Source organism: Aspergillus ochraceoroseus (genome assembly GCF_002846915.1).
Source record: "Aspergillus ochraceoroseus IBT 24754 chromosome Unknown P175scaffold_7, whole genome shotgun sequence".
Classification (NCBI taxonomy): domain Eukaryota; kingdom Fungi; phylum Ascomycota; class Eurotiomycetes; order Eurotiales; family Aspergillaceae; genus Aspergillus; species Aspergillus ochraceoroseus.
Window position 1 is genome coordinate 1,358,839 of NW_024468482.1, and position 22,622 is coordinate 1,381,460.

Here is a 22,622-nt window from a genome sequence, read left to right on the forward strand (position 1 = left end):
TTATCATGGCTCCCAGGTGGAGTGGAATGGCCTCTATAATTCATTACTCTACGGCCCGAGTTTCGAAGGATGCTACCAGAGAGGTATTTGGAAATGTCCGAAAACCGGCTCTTTCTAGATTTACAATCCTGTGATGACAACCCAACCTCAGCAGTTTGTTCGGAACTGAGTACGGAGTACAGAATAAGAAATAATATCTATTGATAGTAATGTGACAGCATCCGGAAAAAGTAAGCATGATCGAACTGACCATTTTTTGTTCCTTGGCTCATATTCCTATATCGATATCATGGTCGATTACTATAAGTCAACGTACCACCATCGCTGTCTGGCTGTATGTCAGAGCCAGAAGAGTCAAGATTCGTAGATAACTAGAGGGCTAGTATACAGAGTCCTAGCCTAGCTAGTTGGTTCTTCCTAGGAGTTCAATCTAGGATGACTGTTGGGCAATCCGGTTCATGCAGCGTGCAAGAGTCCGCTTGAACATCCACGACCCAGATTAAACTTTCAAAGTCCAGATGTTATACGGGGAAGCCTATCAAATTCTAGTCGTTATTGGGTGGTGTTTTGCTAGATTCAAGATCCCCGTGGAGGTATAGCAGCGCTGACAGGAAGGGGACTAAAATGATCCAACTCGTTACACATAAATTTCTTTCTGAAAGGGAAGATCTCTTTGGCTCACATGAGATGGAGGGATTCCAGAAGAACCCCGTCTGAACTTTAGCCCAAGATGCTCGACTTTGGCTGCTCGACTTTTGACCTTATAACCTGGGGTCCTTTAGCATCCTTCCCAAACCTTCATGATATAATAGTGGCTGATATGGACGACCAGTAGGAGGTTCCCGGGTTTAGCATGGGAGCTTATCGGGTAAGACGAATTTCCGGGTGTTGTCGACTGTCCAGAATGGCATCTTCCTCGTCTCCAGCAAATGTTTTGATTAGAATCGTGCATGATATCGAATAATCTCCCAATATACAGCAGGACCAGCGTATCTAGAGAGCCCTAGGTCCTTTTTTCGTGATCCTACAGCATCCGTGCGTCTGCGGGATGCAATAATTAGCTTCAGTAAGCTCCAACAGGTGGATTCCAACAACCGGAATAGAGAATGATTGTAAGCAATGATGAACTGAGGGAGTCATCTGCCCCAAGAAGGTATCTCGGTTGTTGGATGTTCAGCAATAGACCGTCCCACTGGGAAGGATCCTCTATCCGCTATTACGGTAACCAGGGGTGTCTCCATGGTACTACCTAGGTACATACCATGCAAAGGCAAGGTATTTTCCAAGATAATAGTCCAATGGAATCGTGGTTTTCAGACGTTCTGAATCAATTCCATTCTGGACCACTGGCTCGGCCTGCTGCCGAGTGCTTTCCCATGGAATTCACTCGTATTGCCTCCTTTTCACCTATTTTGTCATCGGTCTCCCCGAAGCCAATGTCTTCGAAAAGGGGAGGACACCCCAGCAGCTTAGGATGACTCTTCAGTCTTGGATCTTGATCCATTCCTTCCTTCAACCCACGATCCAGATCTTTGGTAACCACGTCAGCAGATTCTCTTAGGCAAGGTGGATTCCCCACAGCCAACCGCGTCCCTTTTCTCATACCCAAGTTACTGAGGTCCCAACCAGTTGGCTTAGAATCCCTGTCAACCTAGAAACGACTGAAGACGCATTAGACCAAAGTCCAAACTTAACATGGGACAACATTGCAGCATCCCTGTGGGGATTTACCCTCTTCCTGCTGAACGTTGGAACTATGGATATGCGATTGTAAATTTCTTTTTTTGTTTCTTTGTTGCCGCGCTGCCAGGATTTAGGATGCACTCCTAACTTCAAATTTCCATTTCCAATGTGCCTTGGGTACGAGAAGTAAACAGAAAGTGAGGCGCTGTAGCATTTGAGGCGGAAATTAGGGAAGGTAAGGAAGCGCGATTGATTGCTGAACTCTGGTCAGGTGGATCGGGACTGCTCCAGTCTTCTCTTCGATCGATAGTGTATTCCAATCATTCCAAGTAGCAAATCCCTAAGTCCTATGTACTTAGGGAGTTCTCTGCGTAGGAAACCTTGGTTCCTTCCGAGATCCGTCCACCGTCTCCACGCCGAGAAACAAGGTGGATCGGCGCACGAACCTGATTATGGGACAGTCCTGTGGAAATGTTTCTTGCGTGGGACGAAACATTAATAATGGCCTCGTGGACTCGACTATATTTAAACCGTCAGCTACCAGACTTTTAAGATCGTCGTCCCTGAAAAGCTTGGGCCAGGCCTGATCTTGTGTCTTACATCAAACCCGTGTATCTCTCTGTCACTCACGGCCACCATGTGCGGACTAACAGCTTTCCTTGCCCTGGGTAGGGGGGATAACGGCCGTCAGTGCGGGAATTGCCATGGCCCACATCTCTTGAAAGGACAGATGGATGAGAGTCTGGAGTTGGTCAAACATCGTGGTCCTGATGCAAGAGGCCAGTGGTTTAGCCCTGATTATCGTGTTGGTGAGTAACATCTATATGAGATATCATCCTCTCACAGAACTTTCTCATCATACTTCCTAGGTCTGGGACATGCTCGTCTATCAATTATCGACCTAAGCCCTGCGGGAAACCAGCCTTTCCATGACAGTGAAGATGATATCCATGCCGTGGTCAACGGAGAAATCTATGACTATGAAAAGCATCGAATGGAACTTGCCGGAGAATTTAAATTTAAGAGTAACAGCGACTGTGAAGCAGTAATTGCTCTCTATCGCCATTATGGTGTCTCCTTCCTCTCAAAATTAAGAGGAGAGTTTGCTCTCGTCCTCTGGGACGCCAGGCGAAAGCGTTTCTTTGCGGCCCGTGATCGCTACGGTATCAAGTCTCTGTACTATACGGTTGTGAACAATAAACTGCTAGTTGCCACAGAAATGAAATCTTTCTTGCCCTTTGGATGGCAGCCGGAGTGGAACGTCGAGAACCTCATGGGAAAGGGTTGGTTGTATGACTCCGAGATGTACTTTAAAGGGGTACATCGAGTAAGCTTAAACCGAATGCTAATAGCCTTCTTCTACCCACCTTACTTACTATAATCTAGCTGGAACCTGGCCAATACTTGGTCAGTTTGAACCATCAGTCTCCAGAGGTGAAGACGTACTGGGACCTTGATTATCCTGATAAGGTGAGCAACATGACCAAGCCTAGTTGTTTTCGGTGTCTTACACGGCAAATAGAGAGCCCCTTGCCCACAGACTGAAGAGGAGATAGTCCTTAAAGTGAGAGAGCTTATGCTAGAATCAGTGAGACTCCGTCTCCGCGCTGATGTGGGAGTGGGTGTTTACCTTAGTGGTGGCCTGGACTCTTCTGCTATTGCAGGGATGGCTGCCCACCTTATCAAAGAAGGTCAGCTTTTGGGAAATGATGCTAGCGGGGATATCTCAAAGATGAGTTGCTACACTATTCGATTTGGAAAGGGAAGTGGAGTGGATGAGTCTGGTACAAACTCCGGTCCAATTTTGCAAGGGTCATAATCTTTAACCTGCTTAGATATCGCGCAACGAACTGCCGACTGGTTGGGCGTTGACCTCTATCCCGTTACAATGGATGAGGAAGAGATTGCCGTGAGACTTGAGGACACCGTTTGGTATACCGAAGCACCCATCCCAGACGTTAATGGAATGGGTCGAATGGCTGTTGGAGAGCTTGCTCATTCACACGGGAAGAAGGTCATTCTTACTGGTAAGCAAGATGACCAAGAAATATGAGAATTCTTTCTCCTATTAACATACCTGCTTATGAACTAGGCGAAGGATCAGATGAACACTTTGGAGGCTACCCTGACATGCTCACCAAAATTCTTCTGGAGCCAGATTACGCATGGCCCTCTACTCCATTCCCCCCAATGCCTAACGATGCCAAAATCTGGACAGCGGGAAGAGAGCCTGTACCACCACCTGTGGAGGCTCCTGCGTCAACAAAGAGAATGCTGAATAACACATCGGTATTCGCTCGTATAAACTCATTTTACGCCCTCCCCTTCGCTTCGTGGACCGCCAATCTTGGGATGGACAACCCTGAAACAGTCTTTGCGGAAAACCTAGGGGCTCAAGTCGTCGCCAATATCACGGATAAGTGGCACCCATTACACTCTGCAAGCTACCAGTGGACTAAATCTATTCTGGCGAACTACATCCTCCGCTATATTGGAGATGGAGTCGACATGGTCCACCAGATTGAAACCCGCCCACCATTCCTGGACCACCATGTGACTGAATATGTGAACCAGATCCCTCCAAGCCTAAAGATTAAGTATGACTCTGGAAACAAGATCCTCCGTGAGAAATACATCCTTCGCCAGGCTATGTGCCCATTCATTACTAATGAGATCATGAACCGTACCAAACGTGCGTACCTGGGACCAACGATCTACCGCGAGGGTGGACCGATCCACAATGTTGTTATAAAGCTTCTCACGGAGGAAAATGTGAGGAATCTTGGGTTTGTGGACTGGAATCAACTACAAAAGCAAATTGTGAAAGGTTTCCGCGATGGTGATGGACGATGCTTCCGAAGCTCGCTTTTTGTCGCTCAGCTTGTAGTACTCTCGCAGAGATTTGGAGTGAAGAAAGCCACTGATCCATTCCCAAGGCTGCAGCCTGAATATACTGAACGTGATGATCCCTATCTGGCTTTTACCCAGACTAGGAGCCGTCTCTAGTTATCCGCGTCTCTCCGATAATCCTTCTTGAGGAGACATCTTGGCGTCCCCTCAAATGACCAAAGCTTATGAATCAAATGCGTCATAAGATTATGTTTCTTTCTCTTTCTCTTTCTCTCTTATTTGGCCTGAAGAATTGGAAAAGGCCTTGCGCGTATTATTATCCATATGAGAATCTCGCTTGCCCAGACTACCAATGATAAGACGAATACTCTTTCTCACAATCGGCGAGCAGGGACATGAGATGAGGCCCAAAAAGTTTGATGTAATGGGAATATCATCATTGTACGACCTGTGTCGACGGCCTTGAACTATGCGACATATTACCACTGCCCAGATGAAGCTTCGGACGCAGAGGCTAGGTCACAGGTTTACACCACTAACTTGAAACCTAGGGAACTGGCTATTCTCTTCATTCGATAGAAGCGGCTGAAGACAGGATATATATATATATTCTCTCTGATGGAGGAAGGTGGTTGGGCCCAAGACTTTGATCAGTTGCATTGAAATAAAGTTGATTTATGCAAATAAACTTCGCCATCATGATAGCATAAACCGCTTCCCTGTGTATATACTAAAAACTACTAGGCAATGGCATCCACTTGATTTCAGAGATCCTAATGGCCAGGCAAGCATTAAGGTGGGAGTACCTGGGAGCTTCCAGCTAGACTGAAGCCCAACTGTTTGAAAGCATGCCTATTGGTTGCCATCGTGAGTGATTGATCGAAAGTACTTTCTGCTCTTCAAGTTGTGCAAACCGGAAATGCGCCCATCAATTCCAGGTGGATTTCAAATGCTGTAAAGGTCACCAGGCAACAAGACTGATCCAGTCACACAAGAACACGAGGAGTAAAAGTCTAGACTTCGCCATAATTCCCAGTAAGCTGTCCGAGGGCCCATGACATGTAACCGTAAGCCTTTTGTTTGACATGAATATCATATGTCAAGATAAACCACGAGCTTCCCCCTTTCCTTGCGTTTCAGTCTCCCCATTTATGTCACATCGTGAGGGTAGGAGCTGATGTTGAACTTTCAGAAGAATGCATTGGCTATGTAGGTCAGTTATCAGATAAAAGTATGCTGATTTGTCTTCCCTTTTTAGAAAGATTGAGGTAGTATACTTACTGAGTACGGAGTATGTCAAGTCGAATTGAGTTCCAATTGAGAACATGCACTGTGAAGTGGGAAGTTAATCACGGGGATGTTGTGAGCCAACCATGCCAGGCCTGCATCTTGATTTCTCGTCATTCCCAACTTCTTCCCCATTCGCGTGGCGTTTTCCATCCTATCAGCATCAATGCTCTGCCAGAATCTATTACATCTATTTCTCGCTGCTTTCTGTTTAATCATGGGTTCCATATTATTCCACGACCCCAGAGTCGTTTCAGCGTGATGGTATTCCCGGGAGCAAGGTATCTTGAGCAGGGAGCATGGATTGCTTCTTCTTCTTCTTCATTCCTTTCCTCAACCATCCTTCGTCCTTAGTTTACGTTACTAAATAATGCATGCAGAATGGCTCTCTATCTCATCGAGTCCCTCTGGGCTGCTGCTGCCCCAATAGGATTCGAGATTTTTAAGTCCAAGCTACGAAGTACATCACCAGCCTTGGATCGGCACATCCGCGATTCGTAACTCGCCCCAACTGTCTCCGCAGTCCGCTGGCTTAGTGCCAACTCTTATCAACCTGATGTCGGCTTCTCCTCACGCTTTAGGGTGACTTAGACTTGGGGCACGTCGAGTTATCTTTCCTTCCCCGACGTTTCGTGCCTATCTATCCTTGGTTGTCGGCTCCAGCACGACTAGAAAAGGGCCTTATCTGTGAACGACTACTATAATAGTGTTTCCAGCAGAACCCAACCCCTCTCGAACACCTTTACTGACCTTTACTACTTACCTACCTTTGTGTTTCCTTTCCATAACTGGAACAAATTCAATATCTTCACAAAATTGACTTGCTCCTGTCTTCTTTTTTAACTTCTTATCATCTTTTGTGTCTGCCCATCCATTTCTTAGCAAGACTCATGTATTAATTGCCGTTTGTTTCTGGCATGGAACAGATCCGGATTCCTTCCCCGTCCTCTATTCTGGACCCTCTTCCCACTGTTGCTTCTGCTGGGCGTTCCAAAGTACCCGCCTCCACTCAGAAGGGAGCATCAGCGCAGACCGCTACATTTGTTGCTGCTAACAAACCTAAGCAGTCAAAAAGCCGTAATGGTACAGTATTACTGGTTCTTTAAAAATGTTTGATCACAGATAAATAAAATAGAAAGAGAGGGAAAGGAAATATATATATATAAAGCAAGGCATGGCGAATCTATTAGTGCTCAGTGCGCTGACCTTCTCCTCCTCTTCACCTTCCAGGTTGTATCACCTGCAAGACAAAACGACTCAAATGCGACGAATCAAAGCCTACCTGTCTTCAATGCAAGAAACGAAATGTGGAATGTGGAGGATATAAGAGAGATTTTAAATGGCGCCCCTTTGGAGAAAGCAGTGTTCCTGCTAGAAACACTGTTCCAAAAGGCAAGAAAGGTTAATATGCCCCATTTAATCAACCCTTAGAAGTAGTATCCCAATAGTAACATTTGAAATAGTTACCTCATCTCCTACTACAGGGAAGCCTACCCTACACAATTTCATGACAGCTCATACTCAGCACGGTGGTATAAAGCCTCCCTCATTGGATACAAATGAGTCACTTTGTTCTCAACAAAGCTCTCCGCGTAATATTCCTTCCCGTCGTTCAAGCCGTTCTTCGGCTACGCAGAAAGATCTGTCAGCGTCAATGGACCAGCTGCTTGGATACTCCTTTCCAGAGAGCCTCAACGAAGATGACCTTGTACCACAGCTGGCAGAGATTACACCACCAGATCAGTCTCCGTGGTTATCAGACTTGCTATTTTCTTCCACAACAAATCGTGAGCACGCTGCCTTCATAGGAACCATGCCTGAAGCCCCACACGGAAATGAAATCTTTAGCTTTGAAGCCTTGCTCGAGGGGGATGGCGATGAAATTGAGGAAATTACACGGCTTCCTGATAGAGCTATAGGAGCTGAGATATTCGACTTCTCTGAAATGACCATGTCCCCGCATACTGAACAAACGAATGTGGCACCTAGCCTGTCTAGAGAGCCTGTATTTAGCGCAGAAAGTCCTGAAATGTTGGTCCTGCATTTCGATAGATCTACTTGCGGAATACTATCTGTGAAAGATGGTATTCACGAAAATCCATGGCGCACCCTAGTGTGGCCGTTAGCTAAGGACACCCCTGCTTTGCACCACGCAATCTTCGCGTTAGCCGCCTTCCATTCAAGCAAGGAAAATCCATCATTACGTGTTCATGGAGTGAATCACATGCGTCAGAGCATCACCTGTATGGTGCAAGATATCCAAAGTATGAGAGCTGATTCTGCATTGGCCACAAGTCTAGCACTTGCTTTTGCAGATACTTGGGACCAGCACACGCGAACGTGCATTCAACACCTCCGGGGTGCAAAAGCGTTGGTATCTCAGGTTGTAGAATTTGGGCTACAAGGAGGGGTCTTTGGGGGTGATCTCAGCAGGGTTCGGTTTCTGTATAACACTTGGCAATATATGGATGTTATTGCTCGTTTGACTTCTCGTGAGGAGAATGGAGAGCGGGAATTCGATGCCCCTTTTTTGCAGCTCCCTGATAATACCGTGCATGAAATTGACCCTTTGATGGGCTGTGCTACCACTCTTTTCCCACTGATCAACCAGGTTGCCCGGCTAATCCAACGAGTCCGCCAAACCGAATCCAACTCAATATCCCTCATCTCCCAAGCTATCGAGCTGAAGCGATTGGTAGAGCAGTGGGAACCGTCGGATTGGTTTGAGCCTCCGGAGGATCCAACCTCCGAAGTACAGCACAGTATTCAGACCGCGCATGCGTATCGTTGGGCTACTCTGTTGTATCTTTATCAGGCAGTTCCCGAGATGCCTTCAGAACCAGCGTCAGTGTTAGCAAAACGGGTTTTAATTCTTCTTGCCACCGTGCCCCCTAGTTCTCGTACGACGATCATCCAGATGTTTCCCCTTCTAGTCGCTGGTTGCGAAACAGATCAAGAGGAGGATCGGAATTGGGTGCTCATTCGCTGGAGTGCAATCCAGTCCCGACTAATGCTAGGATCTATTGATCGATGTATCGAAGTAGTTCGGGAGGTCTGGGCTCGTCGAGATGCGAACGAAGTCGAAAAGCAGCGGCGGCAGCAACTCCGAGGAGTCAGCCGCTCCGGAAATCCTGTTGCAGAGGCGCTTGGGAAAGACCGGGTTTTCTACAGCGGTCGAGGTATGGTAGCTTCTTCCCGACGGAGATCCGCAGTGTCTTCTTTGGAGAATATTGAATTCGACAGGACGGTGCGAGGGAGATCGCATTGGGTTTATGTAATGCAAGAATGGGGTTGGGAAGGTACGTTCCTTATCTCATCTTTCCTAAAGCTTTCTATTCGACATTCAAGATACTAACTCTTTGTTGTAGTATTCCTAGGGTAAGAGCATCATTTACCAAGTCGAAATGCGGAATCTTCCTTGGTAGCTAGCTTTTTAACACCAACGCGGTTATTCTTTCCGCCACCTGCACAAGTCCTCTCAGGTTGAGAATTTCGAAAAGGCTGGCGAGCCATATGGGGCGTGATCCCTTTGAGTTCAGTTTCGGATTCAGACGCAAGAGGGCTATCCTCCAAGTACATGCGAAGCGAAGCCAAATACGGCTCCAGATCACTTGTGATTGACACAGTCGCCATTTTTTTTTTGCTGGAATTTAAGGCGTTCTTCTTCTTGACTCTTTGATACGAATATGATGGTTATATGGAGTTGATTTCGGGGATTTTGGGAGCCCGGAGCGGGATCTTATTTCAAATAGCTGTCTCTACAGTCTAATATGGCAATTCATTAGTAGAGCGTTCTTGTTGGCCATTGCGGAAAATGACTTGCTATTCAAACTAGCTCACAGTTTAAGAGCCGTTCAATGGAGTTTCATTTGTTGCAAGGTTATTTCTCACTTTCTGGGCTGTACCAGTTGGGATCATTCAACAGGCCTGGTTTACTGGCGCATGGGACAGAAGTGATTGGTAGGACTTTTCACTGCCTTTGCAAGGGGCTGGCTGGATATTCGCTTTGGGGGGGTAATGGACAATACTATTGTCCGCAGTTGTTATATGTTGGATGTGATTCACACAAGCTGGCGTGAACTACTTTCAGTTGCTGAGGTTGACCCTGCGGATACAACTCGGGACGTGGAACGTGGAGTTAAGAGAAATTTCCGGTCCCGCCTTGGAAGTTCAGAGGTCGCTGAGCAGGAAAAATAGTAGCGGAGATCTGCATTAGGCCGTTTGACTTGGCCCCGTGGATGGTGCTGCTTGGGTATGGTGAGATGGGAGTTGAGATGATTGCGAGGTGCAAAAAGAGGGAGGGGAAATGTACCTAGTATTTAAAATGCCATCCATGTACTCCTAACGGATGACGCTCGTGGAGAGGAAGAAGAATTTTCCAAGCGGGGTAGAGCCATTCATTTTTTGTTCTCTCAACATGCCACCGGGACATAATCAGTCTTCCTTCAGTCTTTACCAATTCTGGTGGTAGTGGTGATGATGATGCTGGACTGGCCTGCTTGATAGGGGAACCTGCAGCAGCTACGAAATTTTGAGAGTTCCATTCTGCGTGAGGCCAGATTTGCAAGTCTTGAGAGGACCTGGGGAAGACGCTATCTATGGAATCAGGAAGGGTACGTGTAGTAGGTATAGTTGGGAGTTGGGAGTTAAGGTCAAAGGGAAATACTAACCCATCAGGGCAAAAGAATCCAGGCCCGGGACCTTGGACATGTCCGGTATCAGTATGGGTATCCTACTCCAGAAGGTGAATCCGGTGATGATTCCGATACCGCATTAGTATATCATGAAGAAGAGAGAAATGAAGAGTATAAATGGAGTTTTGTACTTGCGCTGGTATCAATCAAACCTTCATACAATCCTAGAACAACCACCACCAGATCTATAACAACTCAAAATGGCGACTGCAATGGTGTACCACGCAAAGGCACAATCAACATTCAAGCCTCCTCTTATTGCAAATGAGAATGCTTATTTGGGTGATGTTGACTCCAGGTACCTACCTCAACTCTTGTCCCCCGGAAGATCCAAAACTAATCAGCAACCGAACAATGCTCCAGTGACTCCTACAACACCGAAAAGCCCATCTCTGCTGGCTTCTACCGTCTCGAGAAAGGCACCCCCCTGGTTTATGAGTACACCTACGATGAGATGAAGATCATTCTCGAAGGAGAATTCGAGATCTCCGATGAGACTGGTCAGAAGGTGACGGCGACGCCGGGCGATGTGTTTCATTTCCCCCAGGGGTCGAAGATTACTTTCACAACGCCATCATATGGGCTGGCGTTTTACGTGAGTTCTGTTCTTTGTTCCGTTTACACCTTCAATGGGTTGGATTTTGGCTGACATGGGGGGTTCTTGATGATAGACCGGACAACGGGCAAAGGGAGCCGCTTAGTGGCATAACCTATGAAAGGAAGTTACTTGAAGCGAGGCTTATCGATCCCTTGATAGAGATTCTCCTTAGTTGGTCGACTATCAATGGATATTTCAGATCTGGCGTGTTTCCTGGGAGAGGAGCCCATTTGTTTACCCTTACCCAGCTAGCGATGGATATATATAGTGAGAAATAGAAAGTGCAATTCCTCGTAAGCAACCAAAACACCCTTGTGCGGTCTCTCTCTCTCCAAAAGGTTCTCTCTAAGAACTAGCGGACATGACTTGCATCCGAAATCCCAATTGCGACTCCATCACGCCCCTTGTTTTCCTCCCAGGCTTCCAATCAAGACGCAGAATCTCAGGAAGAGAGTCCAGATTTGTAGATTGAGATCGGGACAAGGGAGTTGCTGGGGTAACACGTTCAGGCACTTGGAATTGGGATATCCATTGATCATCGATAAATCCACTTGGCTTCTTTTCCTTTTGGTTTTGGAGAAAGCGATTTGGTGGCTGGCTGTTCAAGGGTGGATTAAAGAGTTGTAGACTATCTTAGTGGTGGGTTCCGCTCATCCTCTTCAGCTTCATCTTCATCGCGTCCACTGCTTTATTTTATCCCTCGCATTCTGTCTGCCTCTGACTCCTGGAAATCCTTATTCCCTCATCTTATTTCCCGGTTTCACATCCTGTTTGCCCCCTCATTCCTGCTGCTTCTTCAGAGCTCCAAACAAAGCCATTCTACTCCTTCTCTTTCCTCTTTGTCGCGAGTCGCGCCTATCTCTCTCTCGGCTTCCCGCTCGTTGCTTTTTTTTTTATTATTATTTATTTTGCTCTTCGGATCATAATCTCGGGGATTTTTTTTCCTTTCCCCTGTGATCCTCGTGCCAAGTTTGATATTTCTTTTTCCCACCCATCTTACCTCGAATCTTTAACCCCTCCTCGATTCCTCACCCAGTGGACAATCGTTTGAATCACTGTCGCGCTCCAACCACAAACAACAGCTACGGTGTTGAGGTCGGAAGCTCATGCCATCATGACGCTCGATATCGATGCGAAAGATCGCCCAGCGTTCCGTCTTCCCCATCCTCCTCCTCTCCTGCACACTCGCACCGGCAATGATGTTCTCGATCGCCCCTCCACGTCTGGCGAGGATGGATTTACCAGCCCAATCCAGACACCGCAAGGCAGCCCCAGCAAGAATCGGATGCCTCCCGGTGCCCTCGATCTCCCCAATGTTTTCGATAAGGCGTTGAAATTACAGCCCACGTCGCCCACCAAAAATACTCACAACCACTATAACCATCCCATGTTTTCGAGACCTCGAAGTGGCGAGTCCCTCAACGAGAGTGTCGTGCGCCCGGCGAGTCCCACACGCAAATCCAACAAAGAGAACACCCCCCCAAACTCCACCCGGCTGACCAAGAATCTGGGTCCGAATCCCGCGGCGGCAGCCATCTCGCGTCACGAGCAGTATCAGACCCGGGACCTGGAGAGTGTTCAAAGAAGGCAGGTTGCGATGCGGGGGCTGACGCCAGAGGAGTTGGAAAAGCTTCAGAGCCCCCGCGTGAAGCGTCTAGTTAATGTGACCCAATTATGTAAGTGGTGGGCTACTCTTCTCCGTGCCCGTCATCTTCACTAACCGATGTAGACTTTCTCGATCATTATTTCGATCTGCTAAGTTACGTTCACAATCGGCAGACGCGCTATTCCCAGTTCCGCGCCGCTTATCCAGAGCCCCCCACGACATCCATGGAAGAATACGAACCGGCCCTGTTGAAATATTTGGGTCGGGAGCGGGCCCACCTCCGCAAACGTCGTACCAGACTTCGCCAGCACGATTTCCAGATCCTGACGCAGGTTGGCCAGGGTGGGTATGGACAGGTATATTTGGCGCAGAAGAAAGACACCCGCGAGGTGTGCGCACTAAAGATCATGAGCAAGAAGCTGTTGTTCAAATTGGACGAAATCCGGCATATTCTCACCGAACGTGACATCTTGACGGCGGCGAAGAGCGTGTGGCTGGTCAAACTCTTGTACGCATTCCAGGACGATAGTCAGATCTACCTCGCGATGGAGTATGTCCCCGGGGGGGATTTCCGGACTCTACTCAACAACACCGGCGTTCTTCACAACCGCCATGCTCGATTCTACATTGCGGAAATGTTCTGCTGTATCGATGCCCTACATGCACTCGGCTATATCCATCGTGATCTCAAGCCAGAGAACTTCCTCATCGACTCGACTGGTCATGTTAAATTGACGGACTTTGGCCTGGCAGCGGGCATGCTGAGCCCCGGCAAGATTGAGTCCATGAGGGTGAAATTGGAGGAAGTGGGCAACACACCGGTGCCGTTTGGCCGGCCAATGGAACAACGCACCATGGCTGAGCGCCGCCAGGGTTATCGTAGTCTCCGGGAGCGACAGGTCAATTATGCCAAGTCCATCGTCGGATCTCCCGATTACATGGCCCCCGAGGTGCTCAAGGGTGAGGAGTACGATTTTACAGTGGACTACTGGAGCTTGGGCTGTATGCTATTTGAGGCGTTGGCGGGCTATCCACCGTTTGCCGGTGCAACCGTCGACGAAACCTGGCAGAATCTCAAGTGCTGGCAGAAGGTGCTTCGCAAGCCGGTGTACGAGGACCCGAACTACTTCCTATCGCGCCGCACGTGGGATCTGATCACTAAGCTGGTGGCTTCGAAGGAGAACCGATTCAAGAATATCCAGGAGATTCACGGACACGACTACTTCAGCGAGGTAGATTTCAATCACCTGCGTGAGCAACGAGCCCCGTTTGTGCCCGAACTGGATTCGGAGACAGACGCCGGTTACTTTGATGATTTTACCAATGAGGCAGATATGGCCAAGTACAAAGAGGTGCATGAGAAACAACGAGCGCTGGAGGACATGGCTGAACGCGACGATAAAATGAGCAAAGGACTGTTTGTTGGATTTACATTCCGGTTTGTTTTTTCTTTCTTTTTAGTTTACCAAGCTAACTCGTGCAGGCATCGCAAACCGGTACTTGACGGAGTAGGACGTTCTTCTCCACGCAAACCGATTGCAACGGATGGATCGTTCGGTACGATGTTTTAAGGGGGTTCCAGAACAGCTTAAGCTTTTATTTCGGTTTAGTTCTGTCCGCGAGCTGGTCTCGATTGATATGGCCATGTTGTTAGCGAGTATGAGTTTAATGCATGATCGGGTATGGGTCATGGATGGATGGAGTGGAGTTTGTATGATACACAAGCGTATCGTAGACCTGATAATACATTCTATTCTAGCCATCTTTTTTCCTCGTATGTCCGATTACTCGTTCGCCCGTCGTACCATTTTAAGAATCTCCGACTCATTATCCCCAACAACAGCCTGACCATTCGTCCAATCAACCGTCTAAAAAGTTCAGCACTCACTCAAACCCACTCAACGAAAAAGAAAAAGAAAAAGAAAAAACATACAATAGGCCGCACAAACCTCCCCGCATCCTCCTTAAACCGCCTCAGCGCATCCTCCGCATCCCTCGCCCCGCTAACAATCCGGCCAACCTCATACTTGCCGCCCGCGCCGCCCGCATCCCCCCCCGTCGCCAAGTTCCCAGCCACATTCACGAAATCCAGAATGCTGCGCAGCTGGTCGGGCGTGGGGGCGGCGGTCGTGATCTCGAGCTGGAATTCGCCGCGTTCGCCGGGCGCCGGGGAGTCGGCTGCGGCTGCGGCGGCCGAGGCGGCTTTTAGGATGTTGTAGGCGCGGGTTGAGGGGGTGCTGGAGGGGGTGTGGAAGAGGGTTATTGGGTCGAGGGTTTTGGGCTTTATTTTTTTTTATTTTTTTTTTATTTATTGTTAGTTTTGTTGTTTGTTGTGAGAGTTGATGTTAATGTTAAAAAGAGTTTTGGGGTGGGTGGTTGGAGAGAAATCAAAGGGGGGGGGGGGGGGGGACGTTACGAAGCGGAAAACCATTGTGTTTGTGCTTTGGGAGTGATTATTTGGATAGATTGGTTTGGTTGATGGATGGATGGATGGATGGATGGATGGATTGATTGATTGATTGATTGATTGACTGATTGCTTGTATGGTGGTTAAGATGAGGTTGAGGTGATGAGGACGAGACGAGACGAGACGAGACGAGACGAGGTAACGGTAAGTCAGGTGTTCGATTACATCATAAGCTACAATACATAGTTCACTAGGTAGTTACTTTGATAATCTTATATTTACAGATCTATCACCAACCATAATTCTCTACATGTAAATATATCCCCTGGGCCCCCGTCCCTTTATGTACCGCTCGTTCATCGCTAAGAGACACTACGCTTCGCCGCACATCGTCGGACAATCCCTGCGGTCCGCACACGACCACAGCACTCTCGCCTTCGGCCTTTTCGAGGACCTTTCGGATAATCGTACGTGCGATCGGTCGCCCAGATATCATTGTCAGCTCTGGGAGATTAGGCTGCGTTTGTGACGGAGTCTCCCCCGAACAGGTGCATCGGTGCGGTTGCATTGCGTCCTCGTCCTTAATAGCTGCAGTGCAGCAGCACCCACCATTAGGTAGGCAGCCCTGATTGAAAGAGGGTGGAGGTGGGATGGCAGAGTGAATGGAGGCGGTTTCTTTTTCGGGTATCTTTTCATCGGCCGTGACTCTTGTGGTCTCGGGTAAGACAGGAGCGGTTCCTCGTGGTAAACAAGATGTGCCCTGTGACGGCTGTTCGAGCTTCTCATCGCAGGTGATGTAGATGCTAATTTCGATCTCTCGGATGAGGTCGGGGTTTGCGCGTCGGCAGGCGTTTGCGTCCACAAGAACCGTTCGCAGCTGCGAGTCAAACCAGCTAAGCTGCGCGCGCGATTTAATCACCCACACAAAGCGGATGCGTTTTGTTACAGCCAGACGAGTGCGTGGGGGAGCGCCACGCTGATTGCTAGGTGGGGAACACTCTGCTTTCCATTTGGCAACAATATACCGCAGGCATGGCATCGTAAACGTTGCGCCCATACCCCCCGCAAGTAAAACCACGCTGTCAAATTGCCGGAGGTCCCGAGATGTCCCATACGGCCCATCCAGGAACACTGTGCGTGTTTGCTTCCCCGGGATTGCAGAGTCCGGGGCTCCAAGGACCTGGTGGTGTTTGGATGCGTACCGAAAGAACCGTCTCGTTCCTCCCTTCTCCGCGCGAACGAGGAACTCCATTTTATTGTCCTCGGGAATCGAGGCTATAGTGAATGGGTGGGATTGTAGGGGCACGATTGAGTGGCAAGTGAGGAAGACATGCTGGCCCACCTGCCATCGTGTTCCGGGATTCTCAATGGTGATCCGGGTGACATTTCCCGGCAACGGAGTGAACGATGCTCGGTTGGCCCAAAGCGCGTGCGAGGAGGACCGGTGGAAAACGGATAGATTGACATATGTTGCCCATGCGTACCGTGCAACACGGTCAAAGACAAGTAGTCCGATTGGAATCCACACCCAAACTTTAACCTCGTTTGTCGCATGGAGCCAAACTGCTGCGGTAAACCCGACAAACATCACTAGATGCTGGATGACGAAGAACTCGTAGCTCAGCCGGCGGACCGGACGTGAGGAAGAAATAACAATAAAGGTGAGAATAATCCACGCGGCAAATCCGCGCTTCGCAAAATAATCGTTATGCAGCTGGTACAGAATATAATCATATCGAGCCCAGCTTCGAAACCAGAACCCCATGTGGAAGGTAGCCGACAGCCAGACAGTTCGTGCGACCCAGCGATGAAACCAGTTCAGACGCTGGTAGCTGATGCCCGCTAGATATCCGATAATGTTCTGCCGGCCTCCGAGCAGATATATCATCGGCAACTGGGCAATCGTCACGAACCCCGTGCGATAGCCGATATCCTCCCATTCCCATTGGTTTGTCGTGTCGAGCTTGTAGAAGCAAAACACAATAACCACGATAACATTGGCCAAAACGATGGCCAATGGACCCAGCGGCGCAAAGTGGAATTGGTGGCCGAAGATGGTACAGGGAGGGAGAGATGCATAGCTTGCCTCACGAACCATCGCCGTGAAAGTAGCATATGTGCTGAAAAAGAGGGATTTGGGTTTTGAGGGAGTCAGGGTTGAGTCCCGTAGTCTGTCCCACGTTAGTGGCTGTTTCGTGGGGGGGGGGGGATGATGAAGAAACCGACTGACCTTTGAAACGCAATGAAGCGATTTAGAATATTGACGACAGTTGCGGCACCGATGGCACTCCCTATAACGGCCCAGTACATCTTCTGGAGGTAGAAGAGGCTGGGAACGCCATCGCCCATGTCCATATTCCCCATATCCATCTCCATGGCGGCGGTTATGGTATCAACGAGGTCAAGTCACTAAATGGTGGGGTATCGTTGGTTCTGGTCCTTCATACTACTAGTAGGAAATTCGTTCAAGAGTCATCAATCAAGTCATTGGGTGTCGAGAGCTCTCTGTTCATCCATTGTCTGATGGTTGAGAAGATGCAGGAATCATCAAAAGAGAAGACCAGGATAGTGAGATATATGGGTACCCCAACGAGAAACAGTACCACGTATTGTAATGGCTTTCTTTTGGTGGTAAAAAGAAAGACTAATAATCTGCTCATATGGAGATGTTTTCAGATATTATCTGGTCCATTGATTGGCTACCACGGGGGAAAAATGTGCTCTAGCGTCCCCTGCCAAATTCCCCATCGTGAGGTTCCTCCATAGGGAAGCCATCGCACGTTCCATGACCTTTATTACATATTATGGGTGCGGTTCTCCTTAAGATCCCGTCTGTCATCCTTTAATTTTCCTTCTATTCCTCATCTTGTTTCTTTCCCAGCCCAGTATATATATATCTATCCTCCATTGAACTTTTTTTATACTTCCTCTAAGCATCCCAGCCGTCAACTGCAAACTCCGCTCCACTATCATCATGGACATGAGTGGGATGGACTCGTCCTCCTCCTCTTCTTCCTCGACTATGTCAATGTCGATGGTTTTCGCCAATTCTCATACGACCCCTCTCTACTCCTCGCAATGGACCCCCTCCTCCAGTGGCTCCTACGCTGGCACCTGCATTTTTCTTATTGTCCTTGCCATTATCGGCCGATTGCTCGTTGCATTCAAGGCCTTCATGGAGCAGCGCTGGCTTAGCGCTCACCTCAAACGCCGTTACATTGTCGTTGCAGGGAAGACCTCTGAGGCCGGACGCATCGACACCGATCCAGATGCGAAAACAGGCAGTTTGTTAACTGCGCAAGGTGTGGAAGAGTCGGTCAGGGTGGTCTACCGTGCAACTCAGGAGCCTCTACCTTGGAGATTCAGCGTTGATCTTCCCAGAGCGTTGATCTTTCTCTGTATTACAGGCGTTTCGTATCTACTGTACGTCTTGATTTCCTGATCCGTTGTTTCCGGGCTGCTTCTAACCTTTTTTTTTTTTTTTAGAATGCTGGCGGTAATGACCATGAATGTGGGGTATTTCTGCTCTGTGCTCGCAGGTGCTTTCCTTGGAGAGCTTGCCGTGGGACGATTCATCCAATGGAACGAGGTGCATGGACATTAATACATGAATAAAGCTGTGCTTTTTACGACAATTTATGGTCTGGAGCTGACACTGTTACGATTGGCATCATTGGCGTTGGGTTTCAGGCGTTATCGCATCATTCATTTATCGATACCCATTCATTTCATCTCCTGGTTGGAATTTAGAGAATCTCGATCCGCCACATATGTAATTAGGATGTTTTGAATCCTTTAGCTCGTTAGGCAATCCGATCACAACGCAAAGTAAAGGCGTAGAGGAAGTTAATCACATTCAATGATTACGGGAGACATACACATACCATTGGGCCCTCTATCATATACTCGATGATGTGGAGACAGCAAGATGCAGAGTTTGGCAACAGTTCGAGTGGGTCGAGTTTTCAATTCTTGAGCGCATATGAGCACATTTTCTTACCGGATCCGTCCTAGAGTTGCCCGCTAAATCTGCTCTCGAATATGGCCTCCGTTGGTTTCCACTCCCAGAAGATATGAGATCTTCTTATACAAGTTGACATTTCATTCCAATGTATATAACTATTGCTATTTCGGACCGACTCGACTCATAAAACCTACAAGAGTTATCCCAATTTCTTACCAATTACTTCTTCTCTCTCTTTTTTTAATACTCATCACCAATTCACCTACATACCCAACCAATCACCATGAAGCTCTCTCTTTCTCTCCTCTCCCTGGCGCCTCTCGCCTCCATGGTCTCTGCCCATTTCGTCCTCCACTATCCTACAAGTCGGGGGTCAGATGAAGGCACCATGGGTGAATTCCCCTGCGGTGGATTCTCTGCCTCCTCCAACCGCACCCAGATCTCTCTCTCCTCCCCAAGCTTCCCGGTTGCATTGACAATGGGCCATGATCTGACTGTCGTGGAATTCCTGCTCGCCATCGGAACAAACCCGGGAGACAATTACAATGTCACCCTCAAACATACCTTCCAAGTAGAGGGTATGGGAGCTTTCTGTGTCCCTGACGTGCTCCTCTCCGAGGCCGTGCTAGGAACAAAACTCGTGGACGGAATGAACTTGACTCTGCAAGTCCAGACTAACGCAGACCCTAATGGAGGCCTGTACTCGGTACGTTATATTATCTCACCTGCGTGCCATATCCTAGGACTCTGAATAAAGCTCTAACATTCACATCTAGTGCGCTGATCTCCAACTCACATCCACCAGTGTTGAAAGCCCCTCCGCGTCCACCTGCGCTAACAACACCGGTGTCACTGCTGTTGCCTTTTCTGGAGCTGCTGCGCAGCGCAACGCCAATGTCTCCACCCCTGAGGGTGGCTCGCAGAGTGGTTCATCCGGTTCCTCGTCTACAACTACCGCCAGCACTTCTACTTCGACCTCAACCGGTGCAGCATCCGCTATGCAGACTGCTGGTTGGGGAATGTTGGGTGCAGCTGTTCTTGGTGGCCTTGCAGCACTTTAAGTGGTTAAGTTATGGGAAAAGAAAGATACGAGCATTTACGGACGATGAGTTGATGAGTTATTATACCATGTACAATACATTATTATGCACTCACCCCCTCTATATTCACACTGGAGCAATATCTGGTGGAAAGAGGCCAATTATGTATATATTCCCCCTGAACCCCCTGCAATAAATCGGCCTTGAGACCAAAGTATATCCTCTATGTAATTGACCATCCTCCACATGAAAATATGTATAGCTTCTTCCTCAATTTTTACGCGCCATGATAACCATTTGTTGCCGGGTGAAATGACGTTGATTCCATAGTCAACATAACTTGCCTATAGGAATTATTTAAAATAAACAACCCTGTTTTTATCAGTCTTTCTTTGCTTTCTTGTATTTTATGCTGGTACCTGGCTGCGGTCACGTGCATACTTATGCCCACAATCGGCTCTCTTCGTATTGTTCTCCATCCTTTATAAATCCTAAAATCCCCCGGGCTGCTTATTTTCCCGCACGTCTGCCTGATCAATGGATGTCGATTGACTCATCTTCGGCCTCAATTGACCATATAACAGCAGCCATGGACAAACTTGAGAAGCTGCGTCCAGTGGGTGGGTGCAGAATATTTGTCCAGCCCTGATTACCCCCTGACAGCTGTTGACTCCAATTAGGTTTACTGGAGAAGTTCTCCACCGCACGGCACCCTCTGGGGTTTTACTACAACGTTGCTCTGGCGGCGTCCTACACGCTTCCGGAATCCTTCGCTCTGCCACTGAAGGACTATATATATAAGGCTACTGAAACACTCATCAACCAGCATCCGATTCTGTCTGCAATCCCCGTGGATGAGGAAACGAACGACCCCTACTTCGCTCGCCTACCAGAAATCGACCTCTCCCAGCAGATTCTTTTCCAGAAGCGCTCTGTCAGCCCCACCGATATAGATGAGCCTGACACTGAGCTGCAATCTCTTCTCCAAGAGCAGCATGCCATCGGGTTTAAAAACCCGCTCCCCTACTGGAGACTGTTGATCCTCACCGACGATGCCAAGGACAAGCCCTTCACAGCTGTCTTCGTCTACCATCACGCAATTGGGGATGGCGGGTCGGGAAAGGCCTTTCATCGAACATTTCTAGAGGCTCTTCGCGGCGCGGCATCCCTGAAACCAGACGAAGCCCAGCAGATTGTCGCCTCCCCGGATACACCGCTGCTGCCTAACCTCGAGGCAGCGCATCCTCTCCCGCTCTCGTTCTCGTATCTCATGAAGCTCCTATTCAAGGAGAAAATCTACACCAAGCAAGACCGCGCTCTGTGGACCGCTGCAACGATCCGCAGCCCGCTGACAACGCACCTTCGCCTCATTGCGCTGTCCGCGGCGCAGACCTCCGCCTTACTCAAGCTCTGCCGCCAAAACAACACCACCGTCACCTGTGCCGTGCAGACCGTCATTGCGCGCGCGACCTTCCCACATCTCCCTGAGGAATACGCGCGCGTCATGTGCAGCGGGGCCATTTCGTCCCGGAAATGGTTGCCGGAGGTTATCAATGACGACTCGATGGGCGTTTGGGTGCAGGAGTTCGCTGAGATATACAGCCGCAACGCTGTAACGGGGGGGTCGTTTCCGTGGGCCGAAGCGAAGCGGTCTCGCAAGACGATCACAAAGGAGCTCCGTTTGAAGGGGAAAAATACCTCCGTGGGTCTGTTGAAGTTTGTGCATGATTTCTCCAAGTATCTGATGGAGGATCGGCTGGGAAAGCCGAGAAGAGCGTCCTACGAAGTGTCGAGTCTGGGCGTGGTGAAGACGGAGAATCCGGAGGACGCCTCGCTGCCGCAGATGGGGAGAGTCATATTCAGCCAGAGTGCGTCTGTCACGGGTAGTGCTTTCGAGGTCTCTGTTATCACGGGCCCGGATGGATGTTTGGCTATGGGCATCTCGTGGCAGGCTGAAATCCTCGAGGACGATTTGATGCTGGCGGTGATTGAATCGCTTAAGAAGGAGCTAAATGAGCTTTGCATATAAGTTCGGGGGTATATATTAAGTTTTTATAATGTGTATAATAATTATACTATTGTTTATATCCAATATAATATAGTGCTGCTGGTCCGCTTTTTATTGCTGCAAGAGATCGTGATTTTAATACAGGAATATATATATATATATAGATACAACAATATGTCAGAATAATTTACATCAGTATTGACTTTTAGCATTAAATATCCAGCTTAATAGAGGATATTTGTCAGTCTGAAAAAAAAAATTTAGGAAAATTAGTTAGTTAACTAGTTAACAAGTGTAATTAATAATATTTAGAGTCCATAATGATTCCTAATATAATGCGCAGGTACGGAGTATTCCGCACCAGTCGGAAAAATAGCTTCGTTCCGAGTGCTACCGACAAACTTGCACTCGGTTCTCCTATAACTATTCCACCAACTTTGCAACCCACTTGCTTTTGTCTCATTTCAGGATCGTCTAGCCACACA

At 48.4% G+C, this 22,622-nt stretch overlaps 10 protein-coding genes across 10 annotated transcripts; 7 read left to right on the forward strand and 3 right to left on the reverse strand.

The window, feature by feature from the left end:
• Positions 1–2,320: 2,320 nt before the first annotated feature.
• On the forward strand, positions 2,321–4,689 carry P175DRAFT_0442330 (asparagine synthetase B family protein; the record flags this gene model as incomplete). Its single annotated transcript, XM_040894119.1, has 6 exons — positions 2,321–2,492; positions 2,553–3,010; positions 3,070–3,153; positions 3,206–3,479; positions 3,519–3,710; positions 3,776–4,689. The coding sequence occupies 6 exons, from the start codon at positions 2,321–2,323 to the stop codon at positions 4,687–4,689; spliced, it is 2,094 nt and encodes a 697-aa protein (XP_040750251.1).
• Positions 4,690–6,393: 1,704 nt separating this feature from the next.
• On the forward strand, positions 6,394–9,440 carry P175DRAFT_0336352 (Zn(II)2Cys6 transcription factor). The gene is made up of 4 exons (XM_040892867.1): positions 6,394–6,903; positions 7,051–7,221; positions 7,284–9,119; positions 9,189–9,440. Exons 1-4 carry the CDS (start codon positions 6,738–6,740, stop codon positions 9,200–9,202), a joined length of 2,187 nt encoding a protein of 728 aa, XP_040750252.1. The 5' UTR covers positions 6,394–6,737; the 3' UTR covers positions 9,203–9,440.
• Positions 9,190–9,585, reverse strand: P175DRAFT_0503679 (uncharacterized protein; the record flags this gene model as incomplete). The annotated part of the gene is made up of 1 exon (XM_040897683.1): positions 9,190–9,585. A coding segment is annotated over exon 1 (242 nt), but the record flags the coding sequence as incomplete, so codon positions are not given.
• A 740-nt stretch (positions 9,586–10,325) lies between these two features.
• On the forward strand, positions 10,326–11,479 carry P175DRAFT_0503680 (cupin domain-containing protein). Its single transcript, XM_040897684.1, has 4 exons — positions 10,326–10,433; positions 10,506–10,812; positions 10,878–11,109; positions 11,186–11,479. The coding sequence occupies exons 2-4, from the start codon at positions 10,715–10,717 to the stop codon at positions 11,213–11,215; spliced, it is 360 nt and encodes a 119-aa protein (XP_040750254.1). The 5' UTR covers positions 10,326–10,433; positions 10,506–10,714; the 3' UTR covers positions 11,216–11,479.
• Positions 11,480–12,226: 747 nt separating this feature from the next.
• On the forward strand, positions 12,227–14,289 carry P175DRAFT_0443109 (serine/threonine-protein kinase; the record flags this gene model as incomplete). The annotated part of the gene is made up of 3 exons (XM_040894159.1): positions 12,227–12,788; positions 12,842–14,156; positions 14,202–14,289. The coding sequence occupies 3 exons, from the start codon at positions 12,227–12,229 to the stop codon at positions 14,287–14,289; spliced, it is 1,965 nt and encodes a 654-aa protein (XP_040750255.1).
• On the reverse strand, positions 14,283–15,282 carry P175DRAFT_0503681 (uncharacterized protein). Its single transcript, XM_040897685.1, has 3 exons — positions 15,135–15,282; positions 14,652–14,999; positions 14,283–14,586 (listed from the first exon to the last, which is right to left on the reverse strand). Exons 1-3 carry the CDS (start codon positions 15,147–15,149, stop codon positions 14,503–14,505), a joined length of 447 nt encoding a protein of 148 aa, XP_040750256.1. The 5' UTR covers positions 15,150–15,282; the 3' UTR covers positions 14,283–14,502.
• Positions 15,283–15,414: 132 nt separating this feature from the next.
• Positions 15,415–17,489, reverse strand: P175DRAFT_0443165 (ferric reductase family protein; the record flags this gene model as incomplete). Its single annotated transcript, XM_040894165.1, has 2 exons — positions 15,415–17,296; positions 17,356–17,489. The coding sequence occupies 2 exons, from the start codon at positions 17,487–17,489 to the stop codon at positions 15,415–15,417; spliced, it is 2,016 nt and encodes a 671-aa protein (XP_040750257.1).
• Positions 17,490–18,099: 610 nt separating this feature from the next.
• Positions 18,100–18,729, forward strand: P175DRAFT_0442926 (copper transporter family protein; the record flags this gene model as incomplete). The annotated part of the gene is made up of 2 exons (XM_040894149.1): positions 18,100–18,548; positions 18,612–18,729. 2 exons carry the CDS (start codon positions 18,100–18,102, stop codon positions 18,727–18,729), a joined length of 567 nt encoding a protein of 188 aa, XP_040750258.1.
• A 643-nt stretch (positions 18,730–19,372) lies between these two features.
• Positions 19,373–20,150, forward strand: P175DRAFT_0443152 (putative GPI anchored protein; the record flags this gene model as incomplete). Its single annotated transcript, XM_040894162.1, has 2 exons — positions 19,373–19,795; positions 19,866–20,150. 2 exons carry the CDS (start codon positions 19,373–19,375, stop codon positions 20,148–20,150), a joined length of 708 nt encoding a protein of 235 aa, XP_040750259.1.
• Positions 20,151–20,718: 568 nt separating this feature from the next.
• Positions 20,719–22,158, forward strand: P175DRAFT_0495221 (uncharacterized protein; the record flags this gene model as incomplete). Its single annotated transcript, XM_040896060.1, has 2 exons — positions 20,719–20,749; positions 20,810–22,158. The coding sequence occupies 2 exons, from the start codon at positions 20,719–20,721 to the stop codon at positions 22,156–22,158; spliced, it is 1,380 nt and encodes a 459-aa protein (XP_040750260.1).
• Positions 22,159–22,622: the final 464 nt, after the last annotated feature.